The sequence below is a fragment of the Eublepharis macularius genome, chromosome 9 (genome assembly GCF_028583425.1).
Source record: "Eublepharis macularius isolate TG4126 chromosome 9, MPM_Emac_v1.0, whole genome shotgun sequence".
Taxonomy (NCBI): Eukaryota; Metazoa; Chordata; class Lepidosauria; order Squamata; family Eublepharidae; genus Eublepharis; species Eublepharis macularius.
Window position 1 is genome coordinate 64,792,071 of NC_072798.1, and position 17,189 is coordinate 64,809,259.

The window sequence follows — 17,189 nt, forward strand, 5'->3', positions numbered from 1 at the left end:
CCTTTTTTCCTTCAAACCCACTAAACATCTTACCTTTTATCTGACACCATTTTCACCTATTTTTATTAATTTACTTCATTTTTATATTGCCTTTCTCCACAATGGGGAACCAAAGCAACTTCCATCATTCTTCTTACCTCCATATTAACAACCCTGAAAGGTAGGTTAGGCTGAGAGTGAGGTCATCCAGTGAGCTTCCTCAGCAGAGTGGTCATTTGAACCTGGGTCTCCCACATCCTTCTCTGAAATTCTAAACACTAAACTACACTGGCTTTTGAGTGGGCTGCTGTTGAACAGTAGGAAGTAGCCAGGCTTGGGTGAGTAATACAAATCATGTGGTATTAAGTGGTGTCTTCTGGGCCTGCTCCCAATTAATCCTCCCTCATAGGCCAAAATAGCTCTGGAAAGGGCCTTGACTCCTTCCTCCTGCCTTTTTCTGATAACAGCCAAGGCTGGAATACTAAAAAAACTGTTATGGTTGCTTAGCAACAGCCAATGAAGGCATCTGGTAAAAGCTACAGATGTTCCTTTTATCATTTTGGGTTTTTTTAAACAATCCAATGTAATTTTTTTAATATTTCAGATTTTTCTGCAAACCTGGTGTATTTTTCATGTGTGTAGGAAGATCTGTCTTGTCTGTTCATGGCTCCAATATCAGGATTTATGTATTCTCAGATCAGGGCCATCTGGCTATTAGTATATACGATTATATCAAATGGTATATAAATACTTCTTCCCAATATTTTAATATTTAGATTAACATGTAAGAGGGGAGCCCATTATAGCTCCGAGGGGAAGTAAAATCCCATTCTTCCTACAGGCCCATGCTTCCTCCTCCGTTTCTTTCCCCAACCAATGACCATTCTACCTCCCTTCCCCCAACCCTCACATCATTGCCATTTCCTCATTTCACTCAGTTGCTACTTCCAAACATCTCCCATTTCTGTACCTAGGCCTACTGAGCAGTTTTTATGATCCACGCTCTGAGGCCAAGTTTATAATTAGAATATGTGTTAAGAACTTTAAAAAAGTGAAAATAATTGCTTTAAACAAATAATACTTTAACGTATACCAGTCTGATGTAGTGGTTAAGAGCGTGGGACTCTTATCTGGAGAACCAGGTTTGATTCCCCACTCCTCCACTTGAAGCCAGCTGGATGACCTTGGGTCAGTCACAGCTTCTAGGAGCTCTCTCAGCCCCATCCACCTCATGGGGTGTTTTGTTGTGGGGATAATAATGACATACTTTGTAAATCGCTCTGAGTGGGTGTTAAGTCGTCCTGAATGGTGGAATATAAATTGAATGTTGTTGTTATTATTATTTTCTGTGACATCTAAAGAGTTTCTTACTATTCTGAGTAATTAACAAAACATACAGGCTACCCTGGCCTTCTTCACTAATACTATATCCAAAATATTCTTGAGGAAAATATATAGTATGCCAGATTTCTAATTCCCAGTTTAACTACAGTACATGTGTGTGAGTTGGGTTAAGTGCTGTCAAATTACAGCTGATTTATGGGGACCTCATAGGGTTTTCAAGGCAAGAGATGTTCAGAGGTGGATAGTTATTGCCCACCTTTGCATAACAACCCTTGGACTTCCCATCCAAGTACTAATCTGGGCCAACCCTTCTTAGTTTCTGAGCCCTGATGAGATCAGGCTACTCTGGCCACCCAGCCATCCACAAAGTTACAGCCATTTACACACTTCATTAAATGGTCAAGAGCACATCAATTCATGTTCTTCCTTTATTAGCAGTGCAGTGCTATTATCATGGTTCATCTGCAAAATTAATAGAGAATGCAGCTATTTCAAGTATTCCATGTTCAGGCCAGGAATTGAAGTTACAGTGATGTAATTAAATCCCTGTGCTTCATGTTTAGATTCTAGTAAATCAGTCTATATGAATGCTTTCTATTAATTTAATAATTGTAATTCCAAAAACAGTTAATAGTGTATTGACTTTGGACCAATATTGATGACATTGGTGGCCCCTTTCCTTTCACACACCCTGCCACCCACCCTAAACCTTCCTTCACAGATTTGGGGCTTCCCAGACAGGTAAGGGTCACCACACGCCACCTCTCTAGCCTCCATTTTAGCAGGCAGAGAGCTGTGACCCAAATCCTTACAGCATCCCGTCTCCTCTTCCAGAGGCTCCACCAGACAGGCAGCAAGTTCCCCATATTTACCTCCCTCACCCAGCTACTGCCCAGGGCTATTGTGGAAAGGGAACATAAGAGGTTCACTTGACTAGGCCCGTCTAATGTGACCAGAGCGTTTGAGGTCTGCGTGTGTGATATTTTGCCTCAGCCAACAATTCTAAGCCAGCCAGGGATAAAACAAAACAAAATTAAACTTTATTTAAAGATAGAACATAGGAGTGAATTGTTTTAAACTGAAAAACATACTGGAGGATCAGCGTAACAGAACAGGTTTAACTGCCAGCTATCCCTCTGCTGCTTTCAGCAGTTTCAAAAGCTTTCTCCTCCTCCTCATTCTCTCTAACATACTCTAATTGTCCCTGGCTCAGCATTCCTCCCCCCTCTCATTTGCAATTTTGAACCTAACATATTTGTAGATTTCAGTGGGTTCTTGCAAATACTTTTATTTCCTAGCATCTTTTATATAGGATCAATCTTTATTACATATAAATCTTTTTCCTGACACTTATATTGCCATAATTCTGAACTTTTCTTCAAAAGCAAAAAGCTGTATCTAAATAGATCTTTGATTATCACTCCAGTAGCCAACAGGAACAAATATAAGTGGTGCAGAACCAACTCTTTAAAAGGCCATATATGTGTGTGTTATGTGCCGTTAAGTTGCTTCTGATTTATGGAGACCCTATGAATGAAAGAGCTCCAAAATGTCCTATCATCAACAGCCTTGCTCAGATCTTGCTAACTGGTGTATATAGCTTCCATTACTGAATCCAGCCATCTCATTTTGGGTCTTCCTCTTTTCCTATTGCCATATAACATATTAACACACATACACACCTGAATTTAGGATGCAGTCTCTTCCTGTAAGAAACCATATGTACTTTGCTCCAATAGGAATCCAGACAAGTATACAAAGTGGATGTCACCCCTTACTTTAGGTATAGTCTGATAGGTTAGTTATTATTCACAAGTGTATCATATTTACCTGTCTATAGACTTTTCAGAGTGGGTGCTAAGAATCTTTGGATTGTCCTTTTTGCTCTTTTAGATTGGGAATACTAGTTGTCAAGCCCCAGCAAACCTATCAAGCGCTCATTCACCACACAGCGCTAGCCATTAAGGCTATTACATAGAGGTACTTGATCACAGGGATACAAGTGAGGAAGGTCCCTGACTCAGTGACACCCAGTTTTACCAGAGCGTGTGTGTGTTTCCAGGCCATATGCTTAACGCTTCTTGTCCTAGAGCTTTGCTTACCCTCTTGGCCTTTCATCCTTTATTGATCAAGATGGGTAGCCGTGTAAGTCTGTCTGTATGAGTAGAAAAGAACAAGAGTCCAGTAGTACCTATACGACTTAACAAAATCTGTGGTACGGTGTGAGCTTTCGTGACCCACAGCTCACTTCTTCAGAAAGCTCATACCCTTCCACAAATTTTGTTAGTTTTATAGGTGCTACTGGACTCTTACTCTTTTCTCTCCTTTATTGAGATACTCTGAAACCTTCCCCTATAACCTCACCATCTGATCCCCTTTAATCTGACATTCAAATAAGGGGACCCTTGAATGAGCTTCCAGTAACACGAGCTCCGAAAGAAACAGCGAGAGTTCTGTTCCCGCCCCCGTGTCAGTGACTCTCTAAGCGGAAGTTCCGCCACAGCAGCGGTCGCCGGAAGGGATGAGATCGGCGCCCTCGACGCTCTCTGAGTTGCTTACCCGGAAGCAAAGGGCTTCGTCGCCGTAGGCTTCGATACTGAACCTGAGGTGGCGGCCATGGGGGCAGCGGAGAATCAGGGATACCCAGCGACGTCCATTGAGGACGATTTCAACTATGGCAGCAATGTGGCTTCAGCCAGTGTGCACATCCGCATGGGTAAAGAGTCCCGCCCCCCCCGGTCCGTTCCGGTCCCCTCCTCGGCTGCAGCCTCTCCATCTGCAGATCAGCCTTCCGGGTTATCCCTGAAGACCTCCCTCTCTCTTGCTTGGGGGTGATAAGAGTAACAGCCGCTCATAAAGCCGTAGAGGATCCTAGAACGATCATTGTGTTCGGGCAGCAGCGGGTCCTCTTCTTGGCTTCCCCCCCCACCCCAAAGACAGATATTTATGCCCCCCGCCCAAATCCAGGCTGTGTGATGAAAGTGTGGGTTGTTTTTACCTTAGTCATTACACAGTAAATCCTTCGTACGCTACGGACTAGGACTATTGTTTCCATATTGCGAGTGTTATAAAACTAAATAAACGTAAGGTTAATCTGTGGAGGAACCGATTTTAGGTCTAATAGATAGTAGTAAATCCTTTTTCTGTATGTTTTATGCTTGTATTCTTGATCATTGTGACACATCCTCCAAAAATGCATTCTTCTCTGTTATTTGTCACTTCATTCTGGAGCTAAGGAAATTCAACAGTACATTAAGCCATGTTAATATGTTATTTTTGTTTCCTACCCAGCTTTCTTGCGCAAAGTCTACAGCATACTTTCAGTTCAAGTTTTTTTGACCACAGTAACTGCTGCTGTTTTTCTGTACAGCACCACAATTCGGACATTTGTACATGAGAGGTAGAGTCCTCTATTGAATCTTATTGCATAGGCACATTCTTATTTTTTATTGGAAAGTACAACATGTATTCTAATTGATGTTAAGCTATGATTGTTTAAGAAGTTATTTAGACTTGCATCTTTGTTTCTGTAGCATAGTTCCCCTTAAAGTCGTGATTTATAAAAAGAACTTTTGTTGGGGCATTACTCTAGCATAGCAAGGAATTGGGGTTGCCACCTTTTTTAAAAGAAAAAAAAACTTGTCTGCATCCATTCCTGTAACAGCCATCTAACACAGATACTAGAGATTTGACAGTATGAGAAAGACATACTTGCTTAACTTTTGTGTTTCAGAATGCTGTTAAAGGCATAGAAGTAGAGCAGCATTAAATGATAGGACCCCTAAAAAGAGGGTAAGAGAAATCCTGATAATGGTGTGATTCTTTAGTGCTCTGAAGTTGTAATACACAGTGTATTCTGGTCTCCGTATTCTTTGCAACAGTCCTGGTAGGGGCCTGAGGTTGAAAAGTAATGGCTTATATAAGGCCAAGCTCCTACGTTTATGGCTAAGATGTCATCTGGGAGGTTCTTATCATGTGACTTATACACTCAGACATTTGCCACACTAGCTCAGTAGGCCTGCTGTAATACAGAACAGGGCTATGCTGGAGCTGGCACAAGTTGTATGGGGAAGCTACTGCCAGTTTTCCTCTATCAGCATAGACATGTTCTGATGGAAGGAGAGGAAGAGGTTGAACAAGAGTGTTTTCCTTACTTTCCTTCTCAGCTGCAACAGCACTGCTTTGAAAGCCATCACTAACACAATGAGACAAGGAGGAAAAGTCATCACTGAGTAGGCACAAGGGGCAACTAGTAACATTGATCTTATGAAATGTATTCATCCAGAAGTTAACCGTTTGACAAATACACGTTCTCTATTTTTATTTTCTAAAAGTCAAGGCTTGAGGGTTTCATAGGTATGAAATATTTGTTACTTCTAACAATGATGTGTCTGATTTTGTTTTTCCTCATCTCCTACCAGGGTGGATTTGATTTAAATCAAACTGATTTAAATCACGATTTAAATCACTAGTCAGTAAGGCTTGATTTGATTTTCTACATAAAGACTAATTCTTGCTGGTATAACTTTAATACGCAAGTAGATGAAGATTTTTAGAATAACCACTTTTCATATTAGTTTTACAGTTGTATAAAATATTGATTTTAATACTATTAGAAACACATTATAGCTAATTTATTGTGAGATGAATTATCCCGTTTAGGTTAATCATTCATATTTGGACAACTTTTCTGTTGTACTTTATTGGAAGGAGAAAAATAATCATTACCTTAATAATAACAATTTAAACAGTTTTATTTATTCAACTGAAACAGTAACATTACAGCATATGTTATTTGCTTAAACAAACATCCATGTTTGTTAACTAATTTGGCTAAACAAAATATATATATTTTAAGAAACTAACAGTGCAATCCTATGCAGAGTTACTCCAGTCTAAGGCCATTGACTTCAATGGGCTTAGACTGGAGTAACTCTGCATAGGATTGCACTGTTAGACTGTCAGCCCAGCCTACACATGAAAAACTTAAATACTGTCCTCTGTAGCTCACTCGTCATCTTCATCTTCTTCTTTGTTCATAATCTGGAAAAGAAAAACAAGCTTTCCTGCTTTATCGGGTCCCAAACGATTTCTCAATTTAGAATGAATGAGTCCAAAGGAAGAGAATATTCTTTCAACGCCTGCAGAAGAAGCTACTGCTGTTAAAAGTGAAATCATTACTTGAACAGTCTCTAAATCCAAGTGCTTAAGTGACTTCCACCAGTTCACTGGTGTGACTTTCTTTAAAATATCTTCAGCAAACATATATTTCTTGAATGGTTCCTCCTTAGCTCTGAAGTTTATTATAGTTGGCATTACAGATGGATGATTGCTTGTATGTCATAGCTAACTCCTCTTCCTCAGCACTTAAGTTTTGACCCTGATACTGGATATTGACAATATTTGCCAAAAAATGAGCTGGAGACAGTGCTTGTCCCATTCGTTTTTTTAATGCTTGTAATTTAATTCTGTCCATGTGTAGTTCTGTTTTTAAGTGTTCACTCAGTTCCTTCCAAATTTCAACAGCATCAGCAATAAAACAGCTATTTTTCTGTATTTTGTTTAAAGCTTCAGAGATGGGTTTCAGGATGCTCAGCATATGTTCAACATTTCTCTTAAGCCCAATGTTGAGGATTTTGGCCGTGACAGTGCCATCTATTTTATCTCGATTTTGTTCACAAACTGTCATCAGAATAGGCCAGTTCTTGATATACTGCTCAAAACAGTCCACCACAGAGTTCCATCTAACATCTTGTGGGAGCGTTAGCTTGGTTCCACCCATCCTTTTCAGAGCTGCTTCAGCAAAATGATTGTTACGGAAGTATTTAGCAATTTCAACAACATTAGTCTTTATTTCTGGAACACTTAAGTCTTTGGCTAAGAGGTGCAGCAAATGAGCACTGCAACCATATGTTATTAGCTTTGTATTCCCTTCCTGCTCTTCTAAATTTCTTCTCATCTTGGATACATTTGCAGCATTGTCTGTGACCAAACTGCGTACTAGACATTTGAATTTTTGTTCACATGTTATTATAGCTTTTACTGCCACTTCTTGTAAGTATTCTGCTGTGTGTGCGTTTCCTGATGTATCAATTGTTTGTGCAAGGAAGACTTTCCCTTCTTCTGTTGTTATACAAGCACATACAACAGGATCATTGTGTGGACATTACTCCACCCATCAATACTTAGGTTAACAATTCTACCCTCCAGAGCTGTTGCACATTGCTCCGTTTCTCTGTCATACACTTTATCCAGCAGTTTCCCTGCAACATCTGCTCTGCAGGGTGGACTGTATCCTGGTCTCAGTGACTGAACCATATTAATGAAATGTGGGTTCTCAGTCAGACGGAAAGAAGAGTTCGTTGCATAAACAAACTGGGCAATTTTTTCATCAATTAACTCTTTTTCTAATCTGCTAGTTTTTATCACAAACTTATCTATGGTGGTTCCAGGAGGGAAGGGTTTTTTCTTTCTTTTAGGTGATATACTGTGGGTGTCTGATGATGATGCAAATGAAGCACTATCCGGGATGGATAACTCTGAAACTGTAGAACAGGAGGATGGTGATCTTGAAGGTGGATAGTTTCCAGAATCCTTAATGTTGACGATGAATTCCCCTAAACAAAAAAGTCAATGCTGTTATTTTATTGTTTATACAATTTCTGCTTATTGTACAGCACTGCCCCAAAAGGAATATTTGCTTTTCTTCATAACTGTACCAAATGACAGTAACATGCAATAATAATAAGAAATATAATTTTGCTCAAACATGTCAGTTCAAGGCAGTCTTTAGAAATATGATTCAATAAAAATGTTTACCAACCTGAAGATCCTGCCTGTTCAAATGTGTTTCTTTGGTCATCTTCATCACAGCACTTCTCATGATGTTGCCTCATTCGGGCCACCAGGCCTTGCATTTCTTTGTTGCAGTGTTTGCATTTTGCACGCATGCCTGCCTTACCAATAGGTAAAGGAACTTCATTAAAGTATTCCCAAACTGGGTCTCTTTTACGGCCTGCTGCCATTATAGGTTTTTTCCTCCAAGGAAAGAATGTGATAAACCTCAGGTCATACACACAAAAGATCCAAAGACTTGTGCAGTATTGTGCTCAAAAGGTTTCACTTTCATTTTGTACTGCTTGCCCCTCCCTCCTCACACTTAGTTTCTTCTTGTGCAGATCTATTCCAAACAATCAGGAAAATATTGTTTCTATTCACTGAACTTCTTGAAACTTAGCACTGAAGGGGTTGATTCTGTCTTCATAGGTTTGTAGAACAATAGGATTAAGGTCTTTTTCTCAACTCTGTTCATGTTATAACATTTTTGCTGGGAAGAAGAGGCATGTGATCTCTGCTGAGCTGACACAAATTCAGTTTTGAGAACTGCAAAACCAAGCATCTGTGATAATATCTTGTAGGCAGAGAAACTGCCCAATAATCTTACAAAAACCTCTGGAAGAGCATGACATTGTGAATGGATTAATGGAATTTATTTACCAAAAAAATTAAACATATACAGCCTTATTCTACATAATTAAAAACTAATCTTTATTTCATGATGGAATAACCTTCGGATGGTAATATATTGTCCTCAAAAAGCATTTTATTTAAAAACAATTTAAATTTAAAAAATCCGATTTAAATTAAAAAAAATCCGATTTTTTTGATTTTTTTAAAAAAAATCATTAATTTTTATCCACCCTGTCTCCTACCCTAACCTTTGTTCTTGATTCTGAAAGTATGTCTTAAAGGAAAATTCTGCAGTAATGAGATGTATGTTATTCATGGAAGTGTTTTACTTTCTTTTACTTTACAACAAAAAAGATAGGAAGAGTCAATATTTCTGTAATATCGCCGGTGTTCTCTGTTCACTTCTGCAGCCCTAGTGTACTTCTGCTGTCCTTGCTTGGCTCTTTGGCTATGATTGTGGCATTAGCTCTGTACAGACATCAGCATCCACTTAATTTATATCTTCTCTTTGGATTTGTAAGTACTATCCTAACCTCAAAATCTGTGTAAATATTTTTAAAATAGACCATATATAGTTTATTTTAACCTGTCCCCCAAGATTTTCAGAATATATTTTGTTTTAATTATCTCTTTGTTTTTCTATATTTATGCTAATGTCATTTCCTTAAAAATAATTTTCACAGATGTTTGGGGGGATATATTGTGTAAAATGCCGATCCTATCAAATATTGCATATGCTGTGTTGTGTTCTTATATTTGAACTTTAGAGTGCATTTTATAAATTGTGTTCAGGGTTCAGAATCAAGCAGTAGTTTCTGGTCATGCCAGTGAGTCCTTTGGTGCAAATATAAAGGCCCTCACCTCACATTAATATGAATTTTTTTGCTAAAAGTCCACTTTGTAGTGTTTGGAGTGTTTTTGGAAGATGCAAGGAACTCAATTTGTCTCACTCCAAATATATCTAAAGTGTAAGTTTTTTATCAGCTGAAGTATGAGGGACACCATATAGTGGTTCCAGTATGTACAGACTGAGCCCATGAGCTGGACTTCCATCATCTCCTCAATGTTAGAAACAGTTCTGCTCACAGAGCCTTTTGGATTGGAATGGCTGCAGTCTACTGCCATAATGTTAACTCCAAATTATACTGCTATATCTTTATTTCTCACAGACCCTTTTAGAAGCACTGACTATTGGTATCGCAGGTAAGTATTTTCATCTTTATCATGTAGTCTCTTTATCCCATAAGAAAATAAAATGCAAATTTTAACTACTTGTAGGTATCAGATGAGTGGCAACTACCAGTACATAAATATATTCCCTGGTGGTCAATGCTTTTGTGGAAGGGCTAAGTGACAGATAGTTGGGAATCATCTTTGACCTCATGTTGGGCTTTGGAAAGGACTAAACTGCTCAGTGTTTTGGAGTGTCTTTGAATCCCAAATTGACTGCAGAGACAATTCCCTGCCCTTTTCCCAAGAGTCTTCCATTTCTAAGCATTCTCAAAGCCTGGCGCAAAGAGATAGACCCAGAGGGAGGAACAGGATCAGTGATGACCATAACCAACAATTGTGAGCCCTGTGGTAGCCTTGAAAATTTTTTCATGTTTGAAAACTTCATGGCCCTCTGAATCCTGATTTGTTTTGCATAAGGACTGGCCTTTTCTGCACCCCAGCCTCTGCCTCCTAGCTCTGGGTCAGCCTGCACGGGGCTCCCCAGTTTGGATAGTGGGGGGTGTAAGTGTCATAAATCCTAAAGAAAATTATCTACTTGGAGCATGGCTATCCTGTATTGGGGAATTTTTTAAAAACTAAGCATAAATGACATTATAAAATTATAATACGTTAAAACATTATAACATCATTAATTTCCTCTAATACAGGCCATGCTCCAAGTAGATAATTCCAAGTAGATGGAAAAAGCTAACTCAAAACTGCATCAAGAAAAACATCGCAAAATAAGTGCAAGCAGAAATTCCAAATAGAAATCTTGAAAACACCAGTTTGAAATCTGAAGGGGGAGTTGGAGTTCGGAAGAAACCCTGGAGAGGAATGGGGCCAAAAACAGTGAAAATTGCCTGTGCTAAAAAGTCCTATCTATAGTGGAAGACTTTCAGTGAAATCCTAACCAGAGTTATTCCAATCTAAGTCCATTGAAATCAGTAGGTTTAGACTGGATTAATTGTGCTTAGGAATTCACTGTAAGCTCAGTAACTATGCCCTTGCCACCCTCAAGTTGTGGGCGCACCGATTCTCTGAAAACAAAGCAGCTGCCGTCTCCTGCTTGTTTCCCATGTTTCAGCCTCGGAAGGGAATAATTTTCTTTATTTAGCAGAAAAGGACAAATAATAAGAGCCAGACTTAACTTCTTCCCTGTTACTCATCGTACTATTGAAGTGAACAAAATAACTTTTCCGTGATATAGAAGACAGGGGAGCGTTCAGTGCAGTTTTGTTCCCAATTGTTATTTAACAGAACAGAATCTGTGCATTAAGAACACAGACGCATGCACACTGCTCTTCCATTGTGGTCTGTAGAAATGAGTACAAGTTCTAATCTGGAGCTTAGAGCCTAGATATTGGATGCTTATACTCAGGGATAAGTGTTTTGTCAGTTGCCATCCTTAGGCCATACCAAAGTTTCATTGAGATGCCCATGTTGTTTTGATTTAAAGAAGCAATGATATAAGATGCATGAGGTTTAAGTAAATTTACTTGTTTGCTTTTTTTTTAAACTTAGTGACTTTCTCTGAAGTATATGTTGTCCTACAAGCCTTTATTCTTACTACTGCTGTGTTTCTGGCTCTCACTGTATACACTTTACAGTCCAAAAAGGATTTCAGCAAAGCTGGAGCTGGGTAAGTTGCTTTATAATGCCCTTATTAAAACTCCCATAGAAATATATTGTTTAACTTTCTATAATTGACTTACATACAGTAAATTTAGGGTACTCCTGTACATCAAAAATTGTTTCATGCTGGAATAACATAAAGGGCTTGCTATCTACAGAGCATTCTGTGAAAAAATTGGGAGCTGTATAATAGAGATAGGCAACTGACCGATTTCATGCAAAAAAAATATCAAGGGATTACATTAGGGCTGTACAATTATCTGTGTTAAGAGAGGCAAGTGCAAGTGTGCATTTTTATAACCATGTGTGTTCAGAAGATTTAGGTGTCCTGTGCTTTTAAACCTGAGAGAATGACCTTTCACATTTTAAAAAATGAAATTAATATACTACCTTGCATTCACAGGCTGTTTGCTTGCTTATGGATTCTTCTCCTCTCAGGCTTCCTAAGGGTAAGAATTTATGTTCTTAATATTAAAAACAGTAATGGGTAATTTATGTATTGAGTTAACAATTTTGTCAGTCCAGTCCTATGCACAACTCCGTAGGTGGGGGGAGAAATCTTTACCCATCTTCCCCTCTCTGCAGACTTCTGACTGCCCCCAGCCCCCCCTCGTTTTGTTCTTTGCTGTTCCCCAGAACAGTATTTTAGGAGACATTTTAGGCTTCTCAGGGATGCAAGACGTACTCTGCTGATGGACCTCCTTCCTTCAGTGGAAATTCCTGTTAGGATCTAAATCATTTTAATCATTCATATGATTAATGGATAGGTTTGCCTTATAGTTTGTATTCTTAACATTAAGGCAAAACAGCTTAGATCAATGTGCTAGTTAATTGAGCAGATTTAAAGAATTTCTTTAACAATAATTATAAAATTGGAAGTAATTACAAAGCTCTATTTGTTGAAAAGATTTGTATGTCATTTTCAACCAAGTTCAGAGTCCCCAAGGCAGAAGACATTAAAACAGCTTAATATATGCACATATAAAATCCTTCCCACTCACCAACCAACCTTTTATCATCCCCCATCTTCAACTTTATTTATTATGCATTTACTTCATCTATACCCCACCTGGGAACATGAAGCAGATTACATCATTCTCATCTCCATTTTATCCTCAGAACAACCCTGTGAGATTCGGCTGAGAGAGAGAGTTCCAAAGTCACACAGTAAAATCCATAGCAGAGTGGGAATTTGAACCTGGACCTCCTAGACCCTAGTTTGATAATCTAACCACTACTCTCCCCCTGGCAGCCACTCCCTGAAAAGGTGTGGCCAAGTTGCAAAAGCTGTGTGGTAGCAAGTGAGTTATGGTGGCAACTGCCAGGCCTGGGCAAGCGTGGTGGCTGCCAATGGTCCCCAGCTTGTTTTGTGGCATTAAATCATTTGTTAGCCACCTTTGCACCTTGGTGAGTCCTACAAACTACTTGTTAGTTACAGCTGGACATTGCCGTAATGACAGTAGGGAGCAGGGCAGGAGGGAGGGGAGCAGTAGACTGGGCAGCCCAGTTAACCTTGGAAAGGGCCCTCCTCTTGCCTTTCATTGACAAAAACCAAGGTTTTGGAGGCTGCCAGTATTGTTGTGGTTACCTCGCATCCCCCACAATGGCCACTGAGACCTCCTTTCTTAAAGGTACAGGCACCATTTCATTACTCGGGGTGGGGGGACGGGGAGATAAAAACCCCAGTTGTTTATGGAGTTTTTTTAGATTTCAGGTTTTTTTGAAAGCTAGAGTTTTGTCAGGTTTGTAGAAGGAATTTTGTTGTTTTATTTTACTTTATATATACTCCGCCTTTCTTCCCAATGGGGACCCAAAGTGGATGACACCCTCCTCCTCTCCTCTCATAACAACCCTATGAGGTTAAGCTGAGAGCATGTGACTGGCCCAAGGCCACCCATCAAGCTTCCACAGCAGAGCAGAGACCTGAACATGGGTTGCCCAGATCCTAACCCATCAGTCTAGCCACTACACCACAATGGCTCTCACCACTTGTCTAGTCATGACTCCGGTCTCCAGATTTGAGCATTCACAGCTGAGGCAATATTGAAAATTAGTCTAATTAATATTTCTATAATGTCACTATAATACAGGATTCTTTATTTAGCAAGAATGTTTCCTTAAGCATGTTAAGAAGTTGCTGTGAACACTGAAGAAGGAGGAACGAATCCATCAGGAGTCTTGACTTAAGCACTGTTGCAGTCACCATCAGACAAATCCAGGAAGAAAGTCCATGGTCTCTCTCCTCACCTCCAGCTGTCAGTCCTTCTCCCTTGGTCATGACAGCATCTCCCCTCCATCAGACCTTGATTATGCTGCCTTCTTTGGCATGCATCTGCCCCTTTAGAAGAGAGGATAGTTAATTGCACAAGAAGGCCAGCATGACCTGTACAGTCTTTTTGGCCTGCATTTTATTTTGTGGTCTGCTAAGGAGAAGGATCAAATATTTGTTTGACACTTTCACAAAAGCCTGAAGTTGCCGTGAGTTGTCAGAAGTATATTTTTCCTGCCATGCGGCCTGTCTGAGTTGACCAGTGTTAGGCAGGGCATGTTTTGCTCCCAAGCACTGCATTCATTTCTGCAGTGCTCAGAGGCCAAGTATCAGTCAGAAAGTGATTGGAAGTGGTGGTTTGCTTCGACTATCTGGTTCTCTGGGCTTTGTAATCAGAGTCTGAATATATAAACAATGTTAGTAAAATGTATTTAACAGTATTTAAAATGCGGAGGGGAAGACTAATAATATAATTAGTTCAGTTGGTAAATCACCTGTGATAAATGCCATGCTATTTTGACAACATTAATTAGGCAGAATTATATGAGAATTATGTAATTTAAGTATAATATCAGATAGATTTTAGAGAATTAGGTACCTTACTGTAGTTATTGTCTTGTCAAAAGTAAAGACAACATAAAGTGCCAACTAAAATTATTTATTTTCATTAGGAAATTCTAGGCTTGTAAATATAATGTGCAAGGGAGATGTTCTTGGAGACACACTCTTAAAATCTGTCCTAGGCTTGTGTGTCCATTACCTCTTGTATTTCTATTTCTAGCTTTTGAATGCACTTCAAAATGTTTCCTAAGACAAGTTATCACTGAATATAACAGAGGCAAAATGCTCACTCATTAAGAGGAAGCAGAGTCTCAGTAGAAACCAAAAAACCCTGTGTATTAACTTGATAGTGCATAAAATCTAAATCAGAAATGTGATTGTTACATCAGGACTCGGACATAGAAGTGATGAAACTAAGTCAATCTTGTCATCTGTATCAGCAGTTACATTGTAGTGACAGTCATGCAAGATGATGTGACAAAGTCTTACACTGACAGGATAGCAAAAGAACCGACATAATGGCCTGTATATGAAATCAAGAAAATAGTATCTTGCTTGCATATTCACCTTCTCCGTCAGCAAGCCAAATATTTCCATTTTTAATTATGGTTAAATTGGATTCTCATGTGTTTTTATAGAAGACATTTTGAACTAAATCTTTATTTTTGTGTGTGTGCTATTTGGCTATAGCTCTTCTTCTATAGTGAAGTAGTGGAGCTGGTATTTGCTGCTGCAGGAGCACTCCTGTTCTGTGGATTTATTATTTATGACACTCATCTGCTAATGCACAAACTGTCTCCTGAAGAATACATACTGGCTGCCATCAACCTCTATTTGGATATCATCAATCTGTTTCTGCACCTGCTGCGTTTGCTGGAAGCATTTAATAAAAAGTAGTTGGAAGTTGACCTTCAAAATTGTGAGATTTGGATATGGCATCTAAAGAGTTAATTTAAGATGTAGAAAATTTGCAGTGTTCTTAAGAGACTGAAGCTTGTTTTTACATTCCAGGGCTATTGAGTGTTTTCAGTACAAAGGGTGTGTTAGAGCTGATATTTATGATTCTATTCTGAGATCAGTTAATTATATATTGCAGTCATCTTGGCTGTTTTGCAAAGGCTTCATTGCATCTGTTTGCATATTATTCTTGACTGAAAGGCTTGTTCATCAGCCACCAATTGTTTCAATAAGCAGTATTAAAATTCTATTTTATTTCTGCAATAATTGCCACAGATGTGTCTTTTGAAATCCACAATTGTCTGGATAACATAAAACTGAATCTCCTTAATTTTGCTACTGCGTACTGTGAATATTTAAATAAGACAAAATTGTATTGCTTTTTGGTCATTTTAAAAACTTACACTAGTAGCGTTTTGATTGAATGTGTTCTTACTTCCTCTAAAAATTTTAAATATAATTCTAGTTAAATAAAATCAGCATCTGTATGCCCAACTACTGCCATATTTTGAAAGGAATAACCTCACTGAAATGTATTGCATTCCTTAGGTGACTTGGTTCTGGAGGTGGGTAACTATCAAATTTTATTTGCCTGCAGTTTCTTCTGTTGTGAAGAACTACAGGTTGGTAACTTTTTGAGAAATGCAAAAAAACCCTCCAAAACCGTATCTTCATGTTTCTGCTGATCCTTATGAGGTGCTGGAGAAAGCTGAACCCCATCTCAAGGATTTTTAATTAGTTGTAAATAAGTACAAAATATTTATGTGCAGAGTATTTGTAGGATAGTAGTAGTAGTATTGGTTTTGTATAGTGTTGGCAGAACAGGAGAGGCACATACATTGAACCTACTCTTCTATTAGAGTATTGCTAAGAATGGATGAAAATAAATCTTATGATCATTGTGCCCTTTTATTTGTTGTTTGTTTCATGTTACAAGATCATAAACGAATAGGTTCTTTATCACTTAAACAGAAAAGGAATATTACTATTTGATAAAGTAACGTTTTAACAAGGGTAACTGCTTCCCATGTTGATGTTGTCCTAGACTTGTCCTGTGCTTAAGTTATAAAATGAGATGTGTCAGAGTTGCAGACTGCCTCCCCACCTAGAAACTCTTCAGTCTCAGGTGTGGGAAGCCTGGTCATGTCACTTGGCAAGGAGGAAAAGGTATTCTTCATCTGCTTAATTTTTACAGCTTCAGCCCTTGTATTGAGGCCCAACTTGAAGATTTAAAGGAGGCACCAGCTTAATCTTACAGCTAAACTGACACAATTTGGGGTTACAGCCGAGTTAGTGTGACACAGTCACTAAAAGATACTTTTCTGAGCAGAATGGAGATGAGGAGTTTGGCTGAATTCTTTCTGATTGGTATGGAAAACCAGATAGGTTCCTACTGTGATTGTGGCCAGACTTATGTGGTCTCATTCCAATAGCAAAGGGATGTTGCATGCAAATTGCACTGTAACAAAATGAGGTCTTTTAGAAAAAGTTATTTTTGCATGGGGCACACCTCAGGTATGAAAAAATACTAGATTCCCTCCTCCCTAAAAGTGGGGGAAACCACTCCAAAATGAATTGTATTTGCATACTGCACTTATCTGCCCACAGCCTTATGTGGTAGGGACATTAAGTTTGGGAGATACTTGCTAGTAACTTCTCCAACTTCAGTCTCCCCTGTCCTAAAGAATCCTGTTCACAAGTTATAGTGAACACATGTACAATCTTCCGCTCTGAGCTCTTCGTGGGGAGGGCAGAATAGAAA

General features: G+C 38.9%; 1 protein-coding gene across 1 annotated transcript; it reads left to right on the forward strand.

The window, feature by feature from the left end:
- Positions 1 to 3,858: 3,858 nt before the first annotated feature.
- Positions 3,859 to 16,331, forward strand: TMBIM4 (transmembrane BAX inhibitor motif containing 4). The gene is made up of 7 exons (XM_054988331.1): positions 3,859 to 4,039; positions 4,615 to 4,723; positions 9,204 to 9,309; positions 9,963 to 9,996; positions 11,530 to 11,647; positions 12,044 to 12,089; positions 15,161 to 16,331. Exons 1-7 carry the CDS (start codon positions 3,940 to 3,942, stop codon positions 15,365 to 15,367), a joined length of 720 nt encoding a protein of 239 aa, XP_054844306.1. The 5' UTR covers positions 3,859 to 3,939; the 3' UTR covers positions 15,368 to 16,331.
- The last annotated feature ends 858 nt before the right edge of the window (positions 16,332 to 17,189 follow it).